General features: G+C 33.6%; 1 protein-coding gene across 2 annotated transcripts; it reads left to right on the plus strand.

Annotated features, from left to right (window-relative positions):
• The first annotated feature begins 7,125 nt into the window (after positions 1 to 7,125).
• Positions 7,126 to 19,701, plus strand: LOC139513431 (sarcoplasmic calcium-binding protein-like). 2 transcript variants are annotated; one of them, XM_071301904.1, is made up of 2 exons: positions 7,126 to 7,290; positions 10,415 to 11,181. In XM_071301904.1, the coding sequence occupies exon 2, from the start codon at positions 10,421 to 10,423 to the stop codon at positions 10,955 to 10,957; it is 537 nt and encodes a 178-aa protein (XP_071158005.1). In that variant the 5' UTR covers positions 7,126 to 7,290; positions 10,415 to 10,420; the 3' UTR covers positions 10,958 to 11,181. The 2 variants fall into 2 exon arrangements, with proteins under 2 accessions (XP_071158005.1, XP_071158004.1); XM_071301903.1 differs by lacking the exon at positions 10,415 to 11,181 and adding an exon at positions 18,895 to 19,701 and having other exon boundaries at positions 7,131 to 7,290.
• The last annotated feature ends 1,740 nt before the right edge of the window (positions 19,702 to 21,441 follow it).

A 21,441-nucleotide genomic window follows, 5' to 3' on the forward strand; every position in this document is an offset into this window, starting at 1 on the left:
ACTAAATAAATGGACTGAGTAAATCACTACAAGTTCCTCGTAGAAGACAGATGCATACAATATGCTGCTCTTATATAAATACACTGCATGTGAGGAATATAAAATCGATTGCATGTCATCATAATTATCTCATTTCCCAATAAACCTTTTCAATATCTCTCGAAACCGACTAATGACACCTACAGTTTACAGGTAAAATGGATGGGTCGTCTCAAAGACAAAAAAACATCCCGCTTCTCATTGCGTAACATATTGGATTGGCGGTTATATACTGAGTTAACTATATATAGCTTCAGGATATATTTTAACCAAATAAATAAATATATATATATTTATATATCTATCATATAATCTTCTTATTTTGTATGTATTTAAAAGAAATTTCATGTTGAATTGATAAAAAAAATATACTGCAATCAGTATGCATCCCTTCAATTTAATGATTATGTGAGTCTTCACCAAATATTTGACGCATGCTAGTAATGATCGTTGGTGTAATAGGTTTTATGAAATTTTTCAAAATTTGTAAAAAATAATTACTTTCAAGTCTGTCCGTCCGTCCGTTTCACACATATGAACACGACCAACTTGGTGTTTTTTCACCGATCTTCACCTTAGTTGATGTACATATTCAATTTCTAGAGCGAAAATCACATAATGATTGTTAAAGTGGAAGGAAAATATCACATCTATTTTTCATCGACGGACTTCTCCGCTTCAAGATATCTTGTGAGAGTTGATGTTTTTCCTTGATGAATTTTGAAAAAAATATATAATTGACTTCTCGTTTCAAGGTAACAACATTTAAGAAGTGCATTTTTTTTGGTACATAGTTGCGTATGATATTAAATTTATATTTTAAGTTGTTGGTTTATACTATAGAGTTTGTTTAAAACATTTCAAACTCATTTTGGACAAGAAAACAGCATACCTTGTCCCTCCGTCGTAGTGTCCTTCCCCCGTTCCTGAAAATGACCTTTTGGTTTCTTACAAGAAGTTGAAAAAATTGTGTTGATTTTTTTTATACTCTGCCATTGCTATATTTTGTTTTGTTTTCATCGGGTCAATATTGTTTTCTCTATGTTCAATTCCGGTATATAGTTTTGGTTATAGAATAAAAAAGAGAAATGTGCCACAGAGACAACAACCCGACCATAGAGCAGACAACAGCAAAAGGTCAACAACTGGTCTTCAATTCAGCGAGAAATTCCCCCACCCGGGGGTGTCCTTCAGCTCGCCCCTAAACAAATATATATATACTAGTTCAGTGATAAGGAACGACATACTTAACTCCAATTTGTACACAAGAAACTAAAATTAAAAATCATACAAGACCAGAGGCTCCTGACTTAGGACAGGCGCAAAAATGCAGAAAACTTAATCGAGTGATTGGTGAATACAGAATTGAAGTGGAACATCAAATTGGTGAATTGAAAAGATACAAAGTATTGAGTACATTATGGAGGCACTCAAGGCCAAAACTGACAGACATTGTGGAAACATGTGCTGCCCTTGTCAACAGACATAAAACATTGTTTGATTAAATATTTACTAAAATAAAACGTGCTTTGTTCTTTTCATTTTTCCAAATTTCAACAGGACAGCTGAAAGCTCAACGTCTTAAAACATGAAATGTGACTTAGATAAATTAAAAAATCCATGTCATTTGGACTCTGTAGGAAAGTTGTATCATTGTCAATGAAAGCAATAAAATCAATAATGATCTCCCTTTTTTAATTTTTGAGACGACCCTCACATTTTACCTGTCGTAGTCGTTCTCAACTGTAGGTATCGAGAGATATTGAAAAGGTCTAATAATCACGATATCCATTGTAATACACTATCCTATCTAACGTAACTTATTTCTAAAAACACGTGTGTTCTTCAAGCACGACAAAACATTTCAAGTGGCACTTGCATTAGTGATTTACTTTGCTACAGTTTAATTCTTTGTGTTATATATTAACTAACTTTGGCGTTATAACAATTGTGTGGACACCGTTTTTGTAATCATCTGATACAAACAGAGAACTTCAGAAGAGGAATTTGTAAAAGATAACATATTCACTTGTTTTTTAATCCTAATAAAACTGTCGTAAAATATTATTACAAAATAAGCATCTGATAAACAAATTTAATAATACTTTTAGATATTTGGATGATATTTTGGCTCTCAATAATGACAACTTCAGTATGTATATTAATGAAATTTATCCTGTTGAACTTACTTTAAATAAAGCTAATACTAACAATGACCACTGCCCTTTTCTCGATCTTGATATCTATATCACTAACGGAAAGCTTAATACTAAAATTTATTATAAAAGGGATGATTTTTCATTTCCTATCGTTAATTATCCGTTTTTAGATGGTGACGTTCCCTTGTCACCATCTTACGGTGTTTATATATCTCAACTTGTACGATTCGCTCGTGTATGTAACAATGTTTTAGATTTTAACGAAAGAAATTTATGTATTACTGAAAAATTATTACACCAGGGTTTTCGATATCACAAACTAGTCAAAACATTTACTAAATTTTATCATCGGTATAAAGACATCATTCGTAAATATAGCTCAACATGCAGACTTCTAATACGTTCAGGTATTTCACATCCAATTTTTTATGGAAATATTCTTTATAAAGCACAAAGGTGTCAGTATTCACCTTAGATGCCTGATGTTCATATGATGAAATCATAACCTTCAGTCAGTTTAATTGAAGTCTGGAGCTGGCATGTCAGTTAACTGCTAGTAGTCTGTTGTTATTTATGTATTATTGTCATTTTGTTTATTTTCTTTGGTTACATCTTCTGACACCAGACTCGGACTTCTCTTGAACTGAATTTTAATGTGCGTATTGTTATGCGTTTACTTTTCTACATTGGTTAGAGGTATAGGGGGAGGGTTGAGATCTCACAAACATGTTTAACCCCGCCACATTTTTGCGCCTGTCCCAAGTCAGGAGCCTCTGGCCTTTGTTAGTCTTGTATTATTTTAATTTTAGTTTCTTGTGTACAATTTGGAAATTAGTATGGCGTTCATTATCACAGGACTAGTATATATTTGTTTAGGGGCCAGCTAAATTACTATTACTAATATCCCGTAATCGTTCATTGTCCAAAGACAGGAGCCTGTAATTTAGTGTTTGTCGTTTGTTGCTGTGTTTGAATTGTTTAACATTTGTTATATTGTTATATAGCTGACTATGCGGTATGGGTTGTTTATTTCTGTGTTATAATCCATCGTTCTTTGTTTTTTCTATTATTCTTAATCGTTTTTCGTACTTACTATTAAAAGAGGGACGAAAGATTCCAAAAGGACAGTCAAACTCATAAATCTAAAACAAACTGACAACGCCATGGCTAAAAATGAAAAAGACAAACAGAAAAACAATAGTACACATGACACAACATAGAAAACTAAAGAATAAACAACACGAACCCCACCAAAAACTAGGGGTGATCTCAGGTGCTTCGGAAGGGTAAGCAGATCCTGCTCCACATGTGGCACCCGTCGTGTTGCTTATGTGATTACAAATCATGTCATCGTTCCTTGTATTCACTATATACTCCAACGTTTTTTGAATTCACCTATCATCCATCGTTCTTCGAATTCACTATCATCCATCGTTCTTCATAGGTCATCGTTCTTCGTATTCACCTATCGTCCATCGTTCTTTGTATTCACTATCATCCATCGTTCTTCGTATTCACTATCGTCCATTGTTCTTCGTATTCACTATCATCCATCGTTCTTCGTATTTACTATCATCCATCGTTCTTCGTATTCACTATCATCCATTGTTCTTCGTATTAACTATCATTCGTTGTTCTTCGTATTCACTATCATCCATCGTTCTTCGTATTCACTATCATCCATCGTTCTTCGTATTCACTATCATCCATTGTTCTTCGTATTAACTATCATTCGTTGTTCTTCGTATTCATCTATCATCCATTGTTATCGAATTCACCTATCATCCATGATGATCGTTCTTCATATTCACCTATCATTCATCGTTCTTCGTATTTACCTACCATCCATCGTTCTTCGTATTTACTATCATCCATCGTTCTTAGTATTCACTATCATTCATTGTTCTTCGTATTCATCTATCATCCATCGTATTCACCTATTATCCATCGTTCTTCGTATTCACTCAAGATAAATCCCATGATTTTTTTTCACGTGAAATTCACATGAACTTTTAAATGTAATTAAAGTTATCGAAATAGCATCCAAATTTTCAAATTAGATCCAAATCTCAATTCATGTGAAATTAACATGAAAACTTTCACGTGAGATTCATGTATAAGCTCGTTTGATACCAATCTTCCATGAAATTTATCACTTGAATTTTATTGCGAGATTAATGTGAAATTCACGTGAGCAAAATTTGCCTGTATATATGTGCCTGTCCCAAGTCAGGAGCCTGTAATTTTTTGGGTTTACGTTTGTTGCTGTGTGTTTATTTGTAAATTGTTTTGTATATAAAAAGGTCCTTAATTTTCTCGTTTGAATGGTTTTTAGATTTGTCATACCGGGACCTATAGCTTGCTATGCGGCATGGGTTTTGCTCACTGTTGAAGGCCACCAGGTGTACTGTAGTTGCTTACTTCTATATCATATGGTTCCTCTTATTATTATATTTACACCTGTCAAAGCTACTGCACAGTTTCGTGAAGATCAATTGAAAAATGTATGTACTCTAGTGTACAAATATCAAACCATCGGAAGTACGATTCGTTGTTACAGATAAATGTTGTTGTTTCTTTTTTTTTCGAGTGCATGGTCTTTAAATATTGGGGTTTTGTATTTTGTGTAAACGATAATATGAGGATGGAGTTTTTCTTGTGTAGTGATATCCTTTTAGTATTCCTTATGTTGTATACCATATGTACCTTTAACTTATATTAAGGATTCCAGGAAGATTAGTTTTGTAAATCATATTATCCTCTTTGATAAATATTATATTATTATTCATAGCAATTTCTTATACTGGTGAAAATATGTTTTCGTCTCATCACTACGCGTTTTATTTCAAAGCTTCTCGAACTAAAACTTTGATGAATAATGCCAACTTAAATTATATATACATGCAAACATAATCTTTCAATCAGTTTGATTCAGGTCAGGAGCTGGCATATCGGTAACTTCTAGTAGTCCATTGTTAGTTAAAGCATCATTATCGTTTTGTTTAGTTTCTTTTATTACTTATTCTGACATCGGACTCGGACTTCTTTTAAACTTTTTGTATGTGTGCGTATTGCTGTGTGTTTCTTTATTCTACATTGGCTAGAAGTATAGGGGAGGGTTGAGATATCACAAAACATGTTCAACCTCGCCGCTTCTTTGCGCATGTCCCAAGCCAGGAGCCTCTGACTTTGTTAATCTTGTTTTTTTTTTAATAATTTTAGTTCCTTAACATGCTTTTTGCTGTTTAGTATGACGTCCTTTTTAGCTCACCTGGCCCAAAGGACCAAATTAATCCAAACTTGGCCACAATCATCTTTGGGGTATCTAGTTTAAAAAATGGGTCCGGTGACCCGGCCATCCAACCAAGATGGCCGCCATGGCTAAAAATAGAACATAGGGGTAAAATTCAGTTTTGCGCTTATAACTCAAAAACCAAAGCATTTAGAGCAAATCTGACAGGGTAAAATTGCTTATCAGGTCAAAATCTACCTGCCCTGAAATTTTCAGATGTATCGGACAACCCGTTGTTGGGTTGCTGCCCCTAAATTGGTAATTTTAAGGAAATTTTACTGTTTTGGGTTATTATCTTGAATATTATTATAGAGAGATAAACTTTAAACAGCAATAATGTACAGCAAAGTAAGATTTACAAATAAGTCAACATGACTGAAATGGTCAATTGACCCCCTAAGGAGTTATTGTTCTTTATAGTCAATTTTTAACAATTTTTACTAATATTTTCCACTGAAACTACTGGGCCAAGTTCATTATAGATAGAGATAACTGTAAGCAGCAAGAATGTTCAGTAAAGTAAGATGTACAACACATCACCATCACCAAAACACAATTTTGTCATGAGTCCATCTGCTTCGTTTGTTTAATATTCACATAGACCAAGGTGAGCGACACAGGCTCTTTAGAGCCTCTAGTTTACTTAACTAGTACACATTTTTAGGGGCCAGCTGAGGCTCACCTCCAGGTTCGGAATTTTTTCGCTGTGTTGAAAACTCATTGGTGGCCTTCAGCTGATATCTGCTCTTTGGTCGGGTTGTTGTCTCTTTGACATATTCCCATTTCCATTCTCAATTTTAAAGTTTTCATGTATTCTTTTTAATCTTTTTTATTGTAGCGCTGTTTGATGTATTGATATTTTAGCGTCAGTCTTCAAATATAACATACATAGTCAGAACATATGGATGCGATACTATAGTGTTATTGACTGGCTGTTTCTGTTTTGACACTCGTATAGCTTCAAGGTTTACATAGCTAATGTTAGTGCCTTTGTGTATAATCGCTACATCAATATGTTGCTTACTTTTTTTGTCTGACTTTTCGTTGGTCGACTTGATTGTTCATGCTTTTTCATCTTATGCTTACGATTGTTCTTACAAGATGCTTCTCTATACTAGCTCGCTCATATAAAATATATCACATAATATAAAAAAAATCAAAATGATATTTCTTAATGATGCTCTATTGCATGGTCAGTAGAGGGTTATCCTCAAACTGTGCTTAGTCTTAGATATTTCTTATCATTATAGAATGTTACAGTCTTGATTATTTTATAATATTTATTTTTTCATTGTCTAAATGATAATCCTCAGTTGATTGAATTACTTGATTGGCAATCAAAGGAAGACTTGCCACTAAACATCCCATGATGTTTATTTTTCTTCAAGAAGTGAGAAAATATACCAGGGTACTTAATGTTTACACAAAGAATATCACAAGTCTAAACAGTAATTACAAGCATACATCTGACATTGCATAGTCGAAGTGGTAACTTTATTAATTATCGAGATTAGTTTCATGATAATTTACCTCAAGGACCTCCAAATCGTTCGACGACAAATCAATACTAACCAATCAGGTGTGACGTTACAAATCGGTATACCAAAGATGGCATCAAATATGATAAGATAAGAAAGTACCGATCTAATTACCAAAAAGCAAGGCCATCATTGGTCCAACTGATAATAATCTGTCATAGCATTTAAACCACCAGCACCGTGAGGGTCACTAGTCAAGTTTCCATCGACAAGCAAAGGTCACTTCATTCCTCTGACATTAGGATTTATCTACTTCCACACGGTAAGAATCATATACTTAACTTTACTAGTAGCTTATAGTTAGTGATGCATAAAAGGCTGTCAGCGTATTGCTTTGCTTAAGCTTTCATTCGATTTTCTTCATCCATTTAAACTTGATAGCATATGAAAAAATAAGAAACAATTCAGAGAATATGCGTTTAACATTTAACATGAAATAGTTTTGCAAAGATGCATGATTTTTTTAATACAAGCATATCACATGAATTTACAATATAATCTATTTTATATATGCATTAATTGTATTCTTATATATCAGTAATTGATTGGCTGTTCTTGTTCTTGCATGTATGCTTCTTTTTGCTTTTTAAATATTTAGTCATTTGCATGTTAACCCATGGACCAAAAATTATTATATTTGTTAAATTATATTTCATCCATTCTATCTCCATATCAATTTTCCATTATGTTTAGTAATTTTTCTTGAAAAGCTAAAGTCACATCTTTTGCTTTTCACTGCTCATCAACTTTCATTCTATAAAATCGCTTTGATATACAGCAAAATTTGAAGCCTCTTTTATGCGAAGACAGATGCACCCTTTTAAATCAACAGGTCGAAAGGTTGAATTGTTTCTATAATATCACATAGAATTCCCGATGACGCTATATAAAACGAGAAAAGAATTATGACCTCAATTATGTATTACTGACTATTATGTTTTAAAGGTGGTCGAGTGGTCTAAGTAGTTTATACTACTGTAATCACTATAGTGTCACTCGTGCAGGTGCATTCGACTCAAATTTTCATTGACTAGGATTACCAGTTTTCCTATCGAAGGTTGGTGGTTTTCTCCGGGCACTATGGATTCCTCACCAATAAAAACTGGCCGCCACAAAAAAGCACAAAACTGTTCTTAAAAGTTGTTAAAACACAGAAAATCAAATCAAATCAAATTAAATTTAAAAAAAGGAAAGTAAACCGTTCAAGGAAATGATCCTTTAACAGTCCGCATAAGATTTCGAGATCAGCTTTGATAAGTCGCTTATATGAAACTGGTCTATAATTCCTTGCCCTTTGGTAGATACAGAATCGAAAGTAAAGAAAAAAATGAATAGGAAACTGAATACAATGGCGTTTTTGCATATTATATATATAAAAACCAATTCTGCTGAACGCAGTACCGCATAGATTTCGACAATCTCTTAAATTTGTTTTTATGTCCGCGCATACTTACGCAATGGGACAGACAAAAAAGTCATTAAAAATTCACTGTTTTTTTTACAAAGGGGTTAACAGGTTAATGTTTGATATTGATTCCAATACAGTACCGCATAGATCATCTTAAATGGACATAGCAATCAAGAGATCCTCACGTGTTAAGTATTAACGATATATTACGAAAATCATTCAGTAAATGTGCCAAAGCATATCTTCTAATTAGATACGTGTGATGTTAATTAGTATTATAATTCAGTTATATGGAAAACTCGCACTTATTGGCACATGGTATTCGTTTTCTTAATAAATTACACCTCAAACTTGTTGAACGTCTGCCATTAAGAAAAAATGATAATACATAAACAAAGTAATTAACTGTTAAAAAAAGAAGATGAAATGCAATTTTACAGTTTAAAATCAGCTGCATCAAATAAAATGATACCTTTTGATATTAAGAGAATTTCTTTGTACGTATGATAGGTATAAACTATTTTTTTTCTAGTATGCCTTTATCCAACATAGTCAGCACTTCTGTGTTGACATGAATTATCATCTATATTGTCATAATTCAAAGTTAACTATTTACAAAACTTTGATTTTTTTCGGAATAGTAACACCTTTCTTTCCCACGAATAAAACCATAAGCTGTATTTATGTATATATATTTACATATAAATATACTTTATTTAACCTTTGATTCGACTATCGCTGACGAGTCTTTTGTAGACGAAACTCACACCTGCCGTACAAAATATTAAGCCTGATATCTATGAGGACTTTATACTTAGAGTTTCTTTCAGTATCTGTTTTGAATATTGAAAAAAATTAAATACATTTGATATTTTAATTTACAGTACATAAAAAAATAAAATATCTCAGGCTGTTGGTATTTCACACGATGGATGCTTAGATAGTTTTTTATGCATAAGTTGGACTACGGAAATATTGCAACATTAAAAGTTTACTTGTAGACCGTGTGCTTTACGCATTTATATTTGTTTTGGCGTCGATCGTGTTGTACGTTATTTGTTTTTCTTTTGGTATAAGGTTAGAAGATTTGAAAAGAAAATATAATATATCAAATTTGGTTTGCTTAATATTCAAGATACAAATTGATAAGTATTTGAATAACCTTTCTTGTCGAGAAAACTATTTCTTTTTAATTCATAAGTTGTGCGTGGCATTACCGTATGCATCTAACTTCAACTATATATTTACATGAACGCAAGGAAGAAAATTCCAAATGAAAATATACATGATTTGCTTTTATTGTGAAATACAAGTCAATGTTTAATTTTAAAGTTCACTAGCAAAAGTGCAGCAATTTTAAATTCACTAGCAAAAGTGCAGCAATTTTCATGCTTGAGTGTCCAAAGAACTTTTTTGTATAAGGATAATTTGGTCTTTAATACTTTCTGTTTGATTCATTGAGTTTTTTTTTTTTTATTATTTGGGAAGATTTACTGCTTAATATATTGTTAAGACCCTTAAGTTTTGTTAAAGGCTACAATGTAAGCGTCTAGATGTGTCGTATAGTTGCTGTTTCGTTGAATTCATTTAAAATATCAGTAATGAAAGGGAAGCGGGCATTCTGCTATTTCAAGAATATCATTACATACCCGCCGATTGTTCTATTACAGTGTTAATAGTTTTTACACTTGAACACAGCATATTGAATCTTAAATAAATACAATGCAATTTATATTTATATTTAAGAGTGCTTCACGTCCAGTAGCTTCAATTGAATGAGTATTTAGGACAAATACAAACTAACTACTCGTGTGTTTCTCATCATAATTTCATGTGCATGTAACCCCTTTTTTGTCTTGCGTATCATTTATTTTTATCCTCCGTTTCACCGTTTCCAGTTCGAAACCAATACAGCCACAGGAAATAAAAAAGATACCTGTACTACTGATTTCATAGCTTACATAATAAAATATTTCAGACTAAAATGGAATACCTCAATCAAAAATGGAAAATTTGGTACAAGTCATTAGATGTCAACCATGATGGTACAATCTCCATGGCCGACGTAGAAGAATCTCGTAGTAAATTTACGAACCTTCATCATCTTCTTGGTGACAAAGCTGAATCAGTAAGGGCCGATATGGAAAAATGGTGGAATACTTATATCCTGAAAAACCCAACGAAAGAAGTATCCGAATCTGATTTTTTGGCCGATCTTTCTGGACAGTATAATAAGGATAAAGCTGCTTTTGTGAGCACTATTTCCAATTGTTTTAACGAAATATTCGACGTAATTGATACAAATAAAGATAGATCAATTGAAGCTGACGAATTCGTGATAGCTTTCCAAGCTTTTGGACATGAAAACGAGCCTGTAGTAAGAAAAGCCTTTGAGCTGATGGGTCCCAAGGATGGCCTCATTCCACTCCGTGATATTGTTAACGCCTGGATAACATTCGTGACGTCAGATGATGCTAGCAAGCCTGATCCAGTTAAACAGGCTTTTGAAACAGGATTTTAAGAACTACAAACATCATTTTTTACCTAAACGTTCTTCCATGTGATCTACCTCACCGGTGACAACCATTAGATTAATTATGCCATTTTAAAGTAAGGAGCGCTCCGTGAAATATGTCTTCCTGGGAATTGTAGAGGTATCATGAAAGAATGAAACGTGACGTCACATTGCAAATTACTTAATATGTTCAATGTATTAACATGTTAATAAAAGCCTAGATAAAATAATTTCGTTTTTAAATCATTGATATATAGATGTTAAACTTAGGATAGGTTCATATCTGTTCTGTCGGTTATACTGAAAATCTTCGCCGTATTCTGTTAATAACATATGTAATTTATATAGTGAACACCGATCATCCACAATGCATTTATAAATATAAAGCATGGCTTACTGTATAATGTATTCGTTCTGCTTAACGCATGTATATATACGCTTTGAGATGATTTGAATATTATATCATATATATATAGTAAATGGTTTGCAATAATATTTCAGACATTGATGAAGGACTTTCTTTTGTGAAAGTAGATTCTTGAATTACACAAGTTCACTCAAACAGTATTCTTAATACAGTTAAATACAAACAAACGACTTTATCAATATACTCTCATTTTTTTTTTATGTTAGACGCATTTGGCCCAATTGGACCATGTGATCTATTGTCACCAGTTGGTGTTCGTCGTCGTAAACATTTCAAAAGTATTTCCTCTGACACCACACGACTACATTCAAACCAAAAATTCACTGAATAATCTTTATGGTATTTAGTATAATGTTTATAGATATAAGACGATGTGTAACGAGTGCCAATGAGACAACTCTCCGTTCAAGTTACAATTTTTAAAAAGTACACCATTTTAGCCTAAAGTACGACCTTCAACACGGAGCCTTGGCTCACATCGAACATCAAGTGATAAAGGTCTCCAAAATGACTAGTGTAAAACCTTTTAAAAAGTAAAACAACGGTCTAACAACGATCTAATTTACTAGTTTTTATCATTTCTTTTTAAAGTTTTCACGATAAATGACAAACACGCAAAAATTGGTATTCTTTGCAAATTAAGGACAATAATTACTATGAAGATTTGCCTGATATTTTTGTTGAAATAGCAAATAAGGTAGATTTGGATATGCTTGGCAGTTTGGTGCCCGCCGCCTTTCAGATTGTCTTTAGTTGTAACTGTAACATTCAAGATATTGGACAAAATACTTGCATCTACCAGTATTTTATATTTTTTAACTACGATGGTTATGTAAGCAAAAGAAAAAAAAACATTCAGTGTTTGTAGTTTAATGATGTGGTTCATAAGTGTTTCTCGTTTTTTTTGTTTTTCACATACTCCTTATAGAAGTGACTATCAATTTTTACCAATGCTTTGCGTTTTTCTGTTTCTTGAAAACAAAAAGAAATAGAGTCAGTGGAAAAGACACTTTATAACTATAATAGATAGAGATAAACCGGTTATGATCTAGAAATGGGCAAACACAACTGATAGCAATATAGTTGAAAATAAGCATCAAAATGGCACAGTTTTCGCAGGTTAGCGATTTAGTATCTTATGAACATAGAAGCCTCTAGGCTAGTGATGGATTTTTTTTAACTATAGGCTCTTCTTAGTATATGCAATTTTAATATTTATTTTCACCTTTGATGATATCTACTATAGATTACAAGATGGCGCCAAAACGCGAAATAGGTAGAATATACTAAACCCCTAACGGGAAGGATTGTGCCTGATGTTCATATGATGAAATCATAATCTTTCAGTCAGTTTAATTGAAGTCTGGAGCTGGCATGTCAGTTAACTGCTAGTAGTCTTGTTATTTATGTATTATTGTCATTTTGTTTATTTTCTTTGGTTACATCTTCTGACATCAGACTCGGACTTCTCTTGAATTGAATTTTAATGTGCGTATTGTTATGCGTTTACTTTTCTACATTGGTTAGAGGTATAGGGGGAGGGTTGAGATCTCACAAACATGTTTAACCCCGCCGCATTTTTGCGCCTGTCCCAAGTCAGGAGCCTCTGGCCTTTGTTAGTCTTGTATTATTTTAATTTTAGTTTCGTGTGTACAATTTGGAAATTAGTATGGCGTTCATTATCACTGGACTAGTATATATTTGTTTAGGGGCCAGCTGAAGGACGCCTCCGGGTGCGGGAATTTCTCGCTACATTGAAGACCTGTTGGTTACCCTCTGCTGTTGTTTTTTATTTGGTCGGGTTGTTGTCTCTTTGACACATTCCCCATTTCCATTCTCAATTTTATATATAGATAAAGGAAGATGTGGTATGAATGCCAATGAAACAACTCTCCATCCAAGTCGCAACTTATAAAAGTAGACCATTATAGGTCAAGGTACGGTCTTCAACACGGAGCCTTGGCTCACACACCTAACAGCAAGTTATAAAGGGGCCCCAAAAAATACTAGTGTAAAACCTTTGTTCATTTAAGGCCATCGGAAGCTGTTTGTATTTCCTTTTTCCTTGACACTACATAGCTATAGTTTTCACCAACGAAACCACCAAAATGAGTTAAACCTTCCTTATTGGGAACAACTCCTACAAGGCCATTTCGAAGGTTAAACTTATTTGTAGATCTCTTTATGTTGATCAGTTTCGGCTTTATACAAGTTTCTCTTTATAAAAAACGCAATTAAAAAAGGAAAAAATCGTCATTCCAATACTGAATCGACTGACGATTTGCGTCATGCGAACTGTCTTTATAGATTGTATCTTGCTGGTCAACACTTTTATTCAAAACATTTGTTAAAAGGTTGCTTGGTTGTTGATAATTGTATTTTCATTTGCAAATATTTCATGCACGATAACAAATTACAAAATCCAAACTAGGTAATAGGTAATGCAAAGTGGATTTGTTTAGGTTGATGACAGGAGAATAGATTTCCACTAGAGACAGATGAAATTCTTGTTAGAGAGTAAAATGTTTTCTTGGAACAGACCATTAACACACTTTTCAAATCTATTGTTAGTTTTTTTTTATTAATCATGGGGCGAGTCGTTAAAGGCATTTCCCTAATACGAAGATATGCTTGAAGGCTTATACAATAACACTTGTTTATGTCCCTCTCATTAGTGGGTGCTTAGCACTGTTGATGCCTTATATTCGAAGGTAAAAGAAAATATTACATAACAAATAAGGCAAAGTTTAATCGTTTTCAAAATCTTTTCTCAATTGAATACAACATTAATCTAATAAGAAGATGTATGATTGCCAATGAGACGGTTAACAACCAGAGACCAAATGACGTAAAGGTCACAATTCGTCCTGCAACCGCGAAATAAAACCTATACCACACAGCATGCTTCAAAAGGTATTTGCGCGACAAAATTACTTCCACCATAACACCATTGGCCTGATGTATTAACAAAGCAACAAATAAAACGCAAAACAAATATGATATACAGTAACACTATGGTATAATATAAACGTTTTTTCCCAGTTTACACAGTTTGTTTAAATGCATTTTTTTTTTATTTCCCTACAATGTACGAATATCGAATATCAATGTTTTGCCATTCAAGATTTGTTCTCATTGAGTTATTTTACTGCAATGGTCAAATCAACAGGGCGGCTTGCATTGTACATTTGTACAACACCAGTCCCTCGACACGAACGATTTGTACATTTGTTTTGATAGGTAATGAATTGCTTGCAGCGAATAATGGAGACTAAAGATAAAGATACCAAAGGGGTATTTAAACTCGCAAGTCGAAAATTAAAAGAGACAATTTTATGGCACAGAACATAAACGACGAAAAGGAAAACAACAGTACACAAAACACAACATTGAAAACTAAAAACTGAGCAACACAAACCCCACCAAACACCGGGGTAATCTAAGGTGCCCCGGTAGTGTAAGAACATCCTGCTCCACATGTGGCAAACATTGTCTTACTCGTGTATACAATTGCAAACCAATGTAAGTGGTTTGAGTATTTACATTTAATTAACCTCACGATCGAGTTAGATGTAAGATGACATGAAAGTACAAACCATTTCTTTTGTTACCTATTCTGACATCGGACATAGATCTTTTAAACGGGGTTTTATTGTGCGTATTACTGCGTATTTAGTTATTCTACATTGGCTAGAGGTATAGGAGGAGGGTTGATATCTCACAAAACATGTTTAATCCCGGTTAACTAATTTATTATAAGTTCATTTATTTGTTTTGGAGTTTAGTATGACGTTAATTTTCACTGAACAAAAGTACACACCTTCGGCTGTTGTCTGCTCTATGGTCGGGTTGTTGTCGCTTTGACACATTCCCCATTTCCTTTCTCAATTTTATGTTTATTAAGTGGCCAACTGAGGCCCACCTCCGGGTACGGGATTTTCTCGCTGCGTTGAAGACCCATTGGTGACCTTTGCTTGTTGGCTGCTCTTTGGCTGATATGTTGTCTCTTGGACATCTTCCTCATTTTCATTCTCAATTTTATTCCATATTTGAAAATTTATTCTTACAGTACGAGTAAAAAGATTTTTCTAAAATTCTTGACGCTGCCTTACAAAATGTTAAGTGACACACAGAGAACTAATTTGATAAAGAAGCATTTAGAAATATCGATATCCAGAGTGAAGGTGTTAATTGTCTGAAAATAACGGTCCTGTTTTTCTAGTGTAATTTTCTATTTGATTACCTTTCTTCATGACACAAACTCTCTACGACATATTAAAGTTGATGATCATACATTACTCTCGAAACCAAATTATGTGTAGCGCTGTGTTAAATCAATGAATACCCCAACTCGGAGCGATTTAAAAAAAACCTGTTTAAACACGTATCGGATCTTATATAGTGTTTTGTAATTTTAGGTATTATTTCAAATATGACGTTACTTGGCGTTGAGGTTTTGACTTATTCGGATGTGTCTATTTTTGTGTTGCATTTTGTCGGGTTATGTCATGTATTTCGGTTGTTTCCTGTAATTAGTCAATACTTCAGTTTTATCACTTATATCTTTTGTATAGTCATTTTATAAAATTTCTGTTTGCAAAAGTATTAATTATTCTAAATAAAAGGGATGTTCTGTAATATTATGTTGTCATTTCAATGTTATATTTAACTTTGCCATTAAAGTGCGAGGTTTGGCATGCCACAAAACCAGGTTCAACCCACCACTTTTATTCCCCTTTAAAAGTGTCCTGTACCAAGTCAGGAAGATGGCCATTGTTATATTATTGTTCGTTTCTGTGTGTGTTGCATTTTAACGTTGAGTCGTTTGTGTTTTCTCTTATTTTTGAGAAATTGAGATAAGACGTGGGACGGTACTTGTCTATCCCAAATTCATGTATTTGGTTTTCATGTTATATTTGTTATTCTCGTGGTGTTTTGTCTGATGCTTGGTCCGTTTCTGTGTGTGTTACGTTTCGGTGTTATGTCGTTGTTCTCCTCTTATATTTAATGCGTTTCCCTCGGTTTTAGTTTGTTACCCCGATTTTGTTTTTTGTCCATGGATTTATGAGTTTTGAACAGTGGTATACTACTGTTGTCTTTATCTGGTACATAACAGAAAACCCTGGCCGTTTTTGGCACAACTTTTTTGAACTTTTGGTCCTCGATGCTGTTCAACTTTGTACTTGTTTCGGCTTTCAAACTTTTGTATCTGGGTGTCACTAGTAAGTCTTGTGTGGACAAAATGCACTTCTGGCGTATTAAAATTTTAAACTTGTTGCCTTTTGTTAGCTATTATTCGTGTATTTCTTTGTCAATTGTGTTCTCCTATTTATTTATATTGTAGTCCTGTAATGTTGTGTTGTCATTTTAATGTTATATTTCACATGGCCATAAAAGAGGGAGGTTTGGCATGCCACAAAACCAGGTTCAACCCACCATTTTTTCCTTTAAAAATGTCCTGTACCAAGTCAGGAATATGGCCATTGTTATATTATTATATAGTTCGTTTCTCTGTGTGTTACATTTTAACGTTGTGTTTCCGTTGTGTCGTTTGTTTTCTCTTATTTTGAGTGTGAATTCACATTACTATAAGACGTGTCACGGTACTTATCTATCCCAAATTCATGTATTTGGTTTTGATGTTATATTTGTTATTCTCATAGGATTTTGTCTAATGCTTAGTCCGTTTCTGTGTGTGTTACATTTTAATGTTGTGTCGTTGTTCTCCTCTTGTGTTTAATGCGTTTCCCTCTGTTTTAGTTTGTTACCCCGATTTTGTTTTTTGTCCATGGATTTATGAGTTTTGAACAGCGGTATACTATTGTTGCCTTTATTCATACTTAAGACATATTATACAATTATATTGCCAGGACAGGTGCACTTACACTTATAACATACAAAAACAAAACTACCCATGCAAACAAAATACAACAAACACAACTGAAAACAAAAGCTTGTTTAAATTGATCATATCTGAAGGGTTTTCATATATTTCTTACAGACTGTTATAATTAGTTTATAATGCCAAGTCGTTGTTGACAATAAAAGCCATGTCGTCCACTAGACAAGAGTTTTTGTATTTTCATAATCAGACTGATAGTGGATGCTTTACTGCTATATATGTGATGTCTTTTTCATTATCTAACCGTAACGCACCGTTTTCAAACTAGTATTCATTATTATCAATGGGTATCATCTTGTATTCTTGTATAAACGTTTTAAAAATGTGTTTTTCTGTGATTTTCATTGGCATTTATACACTTACAAATTAAGTGTTGAGAATATATATATTTGTTTCTAATTCCATAGTTTGAATCGAAGATAGGACTCTTGTTAAATATTAAAAAACATATTTTCATTTGATATTCTTACTTCTGTATCATGGTTAAGTTGTCAGTAGAAACAAAATATTATAAAAAAAAGGTTTCCAGGATAGATCGTATGTCATTTATAGATCTAAGTTTTCCAGGATAGAAGGTATGTCATTTATAGATCTATAAGGTTTCCAGGATAGATAGTATGTCATTTATAGATCTAAGGTTTCCAGGATAGATAGTATGTCATTTATGGATCTAAGGTTTCCAGGATAGATAGTATGTCATTTATAGATCTAAGGTTTCCAGGATAGATAGTATGTCATTTACAGGTTTCCAGGATAGATCGTATGTCATTTATAGATCTAAGGTTTCCAGGATAGATCATATGTCATTTATAGATCTAAGGTTTCCAGGATAGATCGTATGTCATTTATAGATCTAAGGTTTCCAGGATAGATCGTATGTCATTTATAGGTTTCAAGGATAGATCGTATGTCATTTATAGATCTAAGGTTTCCAGGATAGATCGTATGTCATTTATAGATCTAAGGTTTCCAGGATAGATCGTATGTCATTTATAGATCTAAGGTTTCCAGGATAGATCGTATGTCAATTATAGATCTAAGGTTTCCAGGATAGATCGTATGTCATTTATAGATCTATTTTATAAATTCTTAATCGGTTGTATCTCTGGATAACAATGCTGTCTGTACCTATACTGTCTTAATTCTCTCTCTAAATCGGTTGTCAAATTTGGTGAAACTAAGATTGCAACTACCTGACATAAAATTGACATTATCTGTTCTATTTAGACCTTTTTGGTTTTATGCTCTGAAATGTTTTGTGTATTTTGATTATGCCAACATATATATATAAAGACACGTGCTTACTTGATGAAGCTTATTCCTCGAATACGTGTTATATATTTCCCCTGTATGATATATTACTGGGTCACTGTTCCGATACTCGTCTATATTTTGTCTTTATAAAATAAAAATAAGAAGATGTGGTATGATTGCCAATGAGACCAAATGACATAGAAATTTATAAATACAGGTGTAGTACTAGTTATTCTATATCATCATTTATTAGAACTATATCTTACGATGCCTTATTCTAAAATAGATATACCATATATTGTTGACAGATTACCACAGATTAAAACATTCATTTATATCATAATTTCATTCTCTCTGCAGAACAATGGAATTCTTGAACCACAAATGGAAGCTCTGGTATAAATCTCTGGATGTGAATCATGATGGCAAAATCTCATTTGCAGATGTTGAGGAATCCCGCAGTAAATTTGCCGAACTACACAAACTTCTTGGCGACAAAGCAAGTGGGGTAAAGATTGACATGGAAGGATGGTGGATCAAATACATCTTGCAGTCTAAGGACGGAGAAATATCTTTGGAACAATTCTTGGAGCGATGTGGGTCAGAATACCAAGCAGATAAAGCAAAATACACTGCAAAGATGACCGAATGTTTCAATGTTCTGTTTGACGTCATTGACACAAATAAAGATAGATCGATTGAACTAAGTGAATATATTATTGCTTTCCAAGCATTTGGCCATGAAAATGAGAACTTGGTAAGAAAAAGCTTTGAATTGCTGAATCCCAAAGATGGACTGATACCTCTGAAAGACATAGTCAATTCCTGGATCCAGTTCACAACATCTGATGATCCACATAAGAAAGATGTCGTCAAGGAGTCATTTGAGGAAGGAGTGTAAGATTGTTGGGCGTATAATATGGTGACCCAATACCCAGGTTTTCCTACCTAGAACAACTTAAGTGACCATGTAGAGAAAGAATACGTTCGAGTTAGATGTAAGACCAAGGATGCCTATATGACAGAAGTACCGGTACTTTCTAAAGTTTGTTTCAGACAAAGATCGAAAAAAGAAAGAAAACGAAATTGTGACGTCACAGACATCAGGATTTTATCCCCTGTCATTGAGTTGTCCTTTGAAAATCCAATAAATCCATTGTCAATCACGGTCTTGTTTTGTACATATATATTTAATATGAGGCAGGAATTACCTGTGAATGGGGACGAAGTCTTTGTTTTTTTTAAAATCAACAATGTTAAAAAGAGAAACGGAAATACCGTAACGTTTCCGATTTTGGTTCTGTTGTTAGGGATTTTAGTTGTGACGTTATTCAAGTTATGACGTCACATGCAATGTAAACAAAGAAACGCTATCATCAGGTAACGTTTTTTCATTTCAAGGAATTATTAAAAATGAAATTGGTATTGCGTTCCATCCTATTTATAGTAGACTGATAAATATATATATTTTACTCAAAGATTCATAACAACGAGACCGGAAAAGGGAAGAACATTGTAGATTTCTGCGCAGGTCCGGGATTTCAAAAAGGCGACAAAAAAAGATTTGAACGATTTTCAGTTCATTAGTACAATGAAAAATTCGGGAAATTTTCCCGTATTTTTTTTTTATTGAATTTTCTACTGTTATTGGGGACTTCGTCCCCATATAAAAAAAAGCTTTTAGCCATATATTTCTTCAACTATTTCGGTTCTTATGTGTCATTGTTTTTTAAATATTCGACTTTGGGCGTTCATGGTGTAGGTTAATCCAGAAAAGCAGCGTTCCTAGTGTAGGTTAATCCAGAAAAGCAGCGTTCCTAGTGTAGGTTAATCCAGAAAAGCAGCGTTCCTAGTGTAGATTAATCCAGAAAAGCAGCGTTCCTAGTGTAGGTTAATCCAGAAAAGCAGCGTTCCTAGTGTAGGTTAATCCAGAAAAGCAGCGTTCCTAGTGTAGGTTAATCCAGAAAAGCAGCGTTCCTAGTGTAGATTAATCCAGAAAAGCAGCGTTCCTAGTGTAGGTTAATCCAGAAAAGCAGCGTTCCTAGTGTAGGTTAATCCAGAAAAGCAGCGTTCCTAGTGTAGATTAATCCAGAAAAGCAGCGTTCCTAGTGTAGGTTAATCCAGAAAAGCAGCGTTCCTAGTGTAGGTTAATCCAGAAAAGCACATGGAATTTATAACGTGTTGTTTTCATTATTTTCAGCACTTAGTTGATACCTCTGCCGGTGGTCTTTCAGTCCCCGAGGGTGTTATCAGCATGGTAAACAGAACTTTGTTACAGACATGATTTAAAAAAAAAACTTTCTAAAAAACTCCGTTCAAAAATTTCAAAGTTAGGATGAAAATAAGGTTTCAACTCTCTCAGGCAAATCTGGTCTTAGATAGATGACATATGTTTTAGATCCTTTTTGGTCATTTTCAACTGTTTCGGTCCTTATTTATTCTTGGCTTTCACATATTCTACTTTGAGCCTTCGTGGGGATAAATCCTTGTTTTCATCTGTAAACTTGAAACTGGTTTGTTTAACTTTGAAGTATGTGAATATAGTTAAATACTGAATACACACAATTTTTAAAATGTGATGTAGTAAGAGTAAAGAAAGACGGAGAGTTCAACCAATTCTTTGCGTGACACCTGGAGCCAATTTCACAAAACATCGTAAGTTTAATTCTTAAGTGTTATACTTAAGACTTTCCTAAGTACAGTCCTAAGACAATTTCACAAAACATGTCGTAAGTTTTAATCCTACACTTAGGACCGCTCTTACGATTAAATCTTAAGTATTATCTTACGACCACTCTTAAGATATAAATACCGTAGCAACGTACTTTCGTTTCATCGAAGCATGCGCAGCGGTAACTTCCTATGTAAACAAAAACATTGACATCTGCTCGCGACTGACTAGCAGAC

The sequence above is a fragment of the Mytilus edulis genome, chromosome 2 (assembly GCF_963676685.1).
Source record: "Mytilus edulis chromosome 2, xbMytEdul2.2, whole genome shotgun sequence".
NCBI lineage: Eukaryota > Metazoa > Mollusca > Bivalvia > Mytilida > Mytilidae > Mytilus > Mytilus edulis.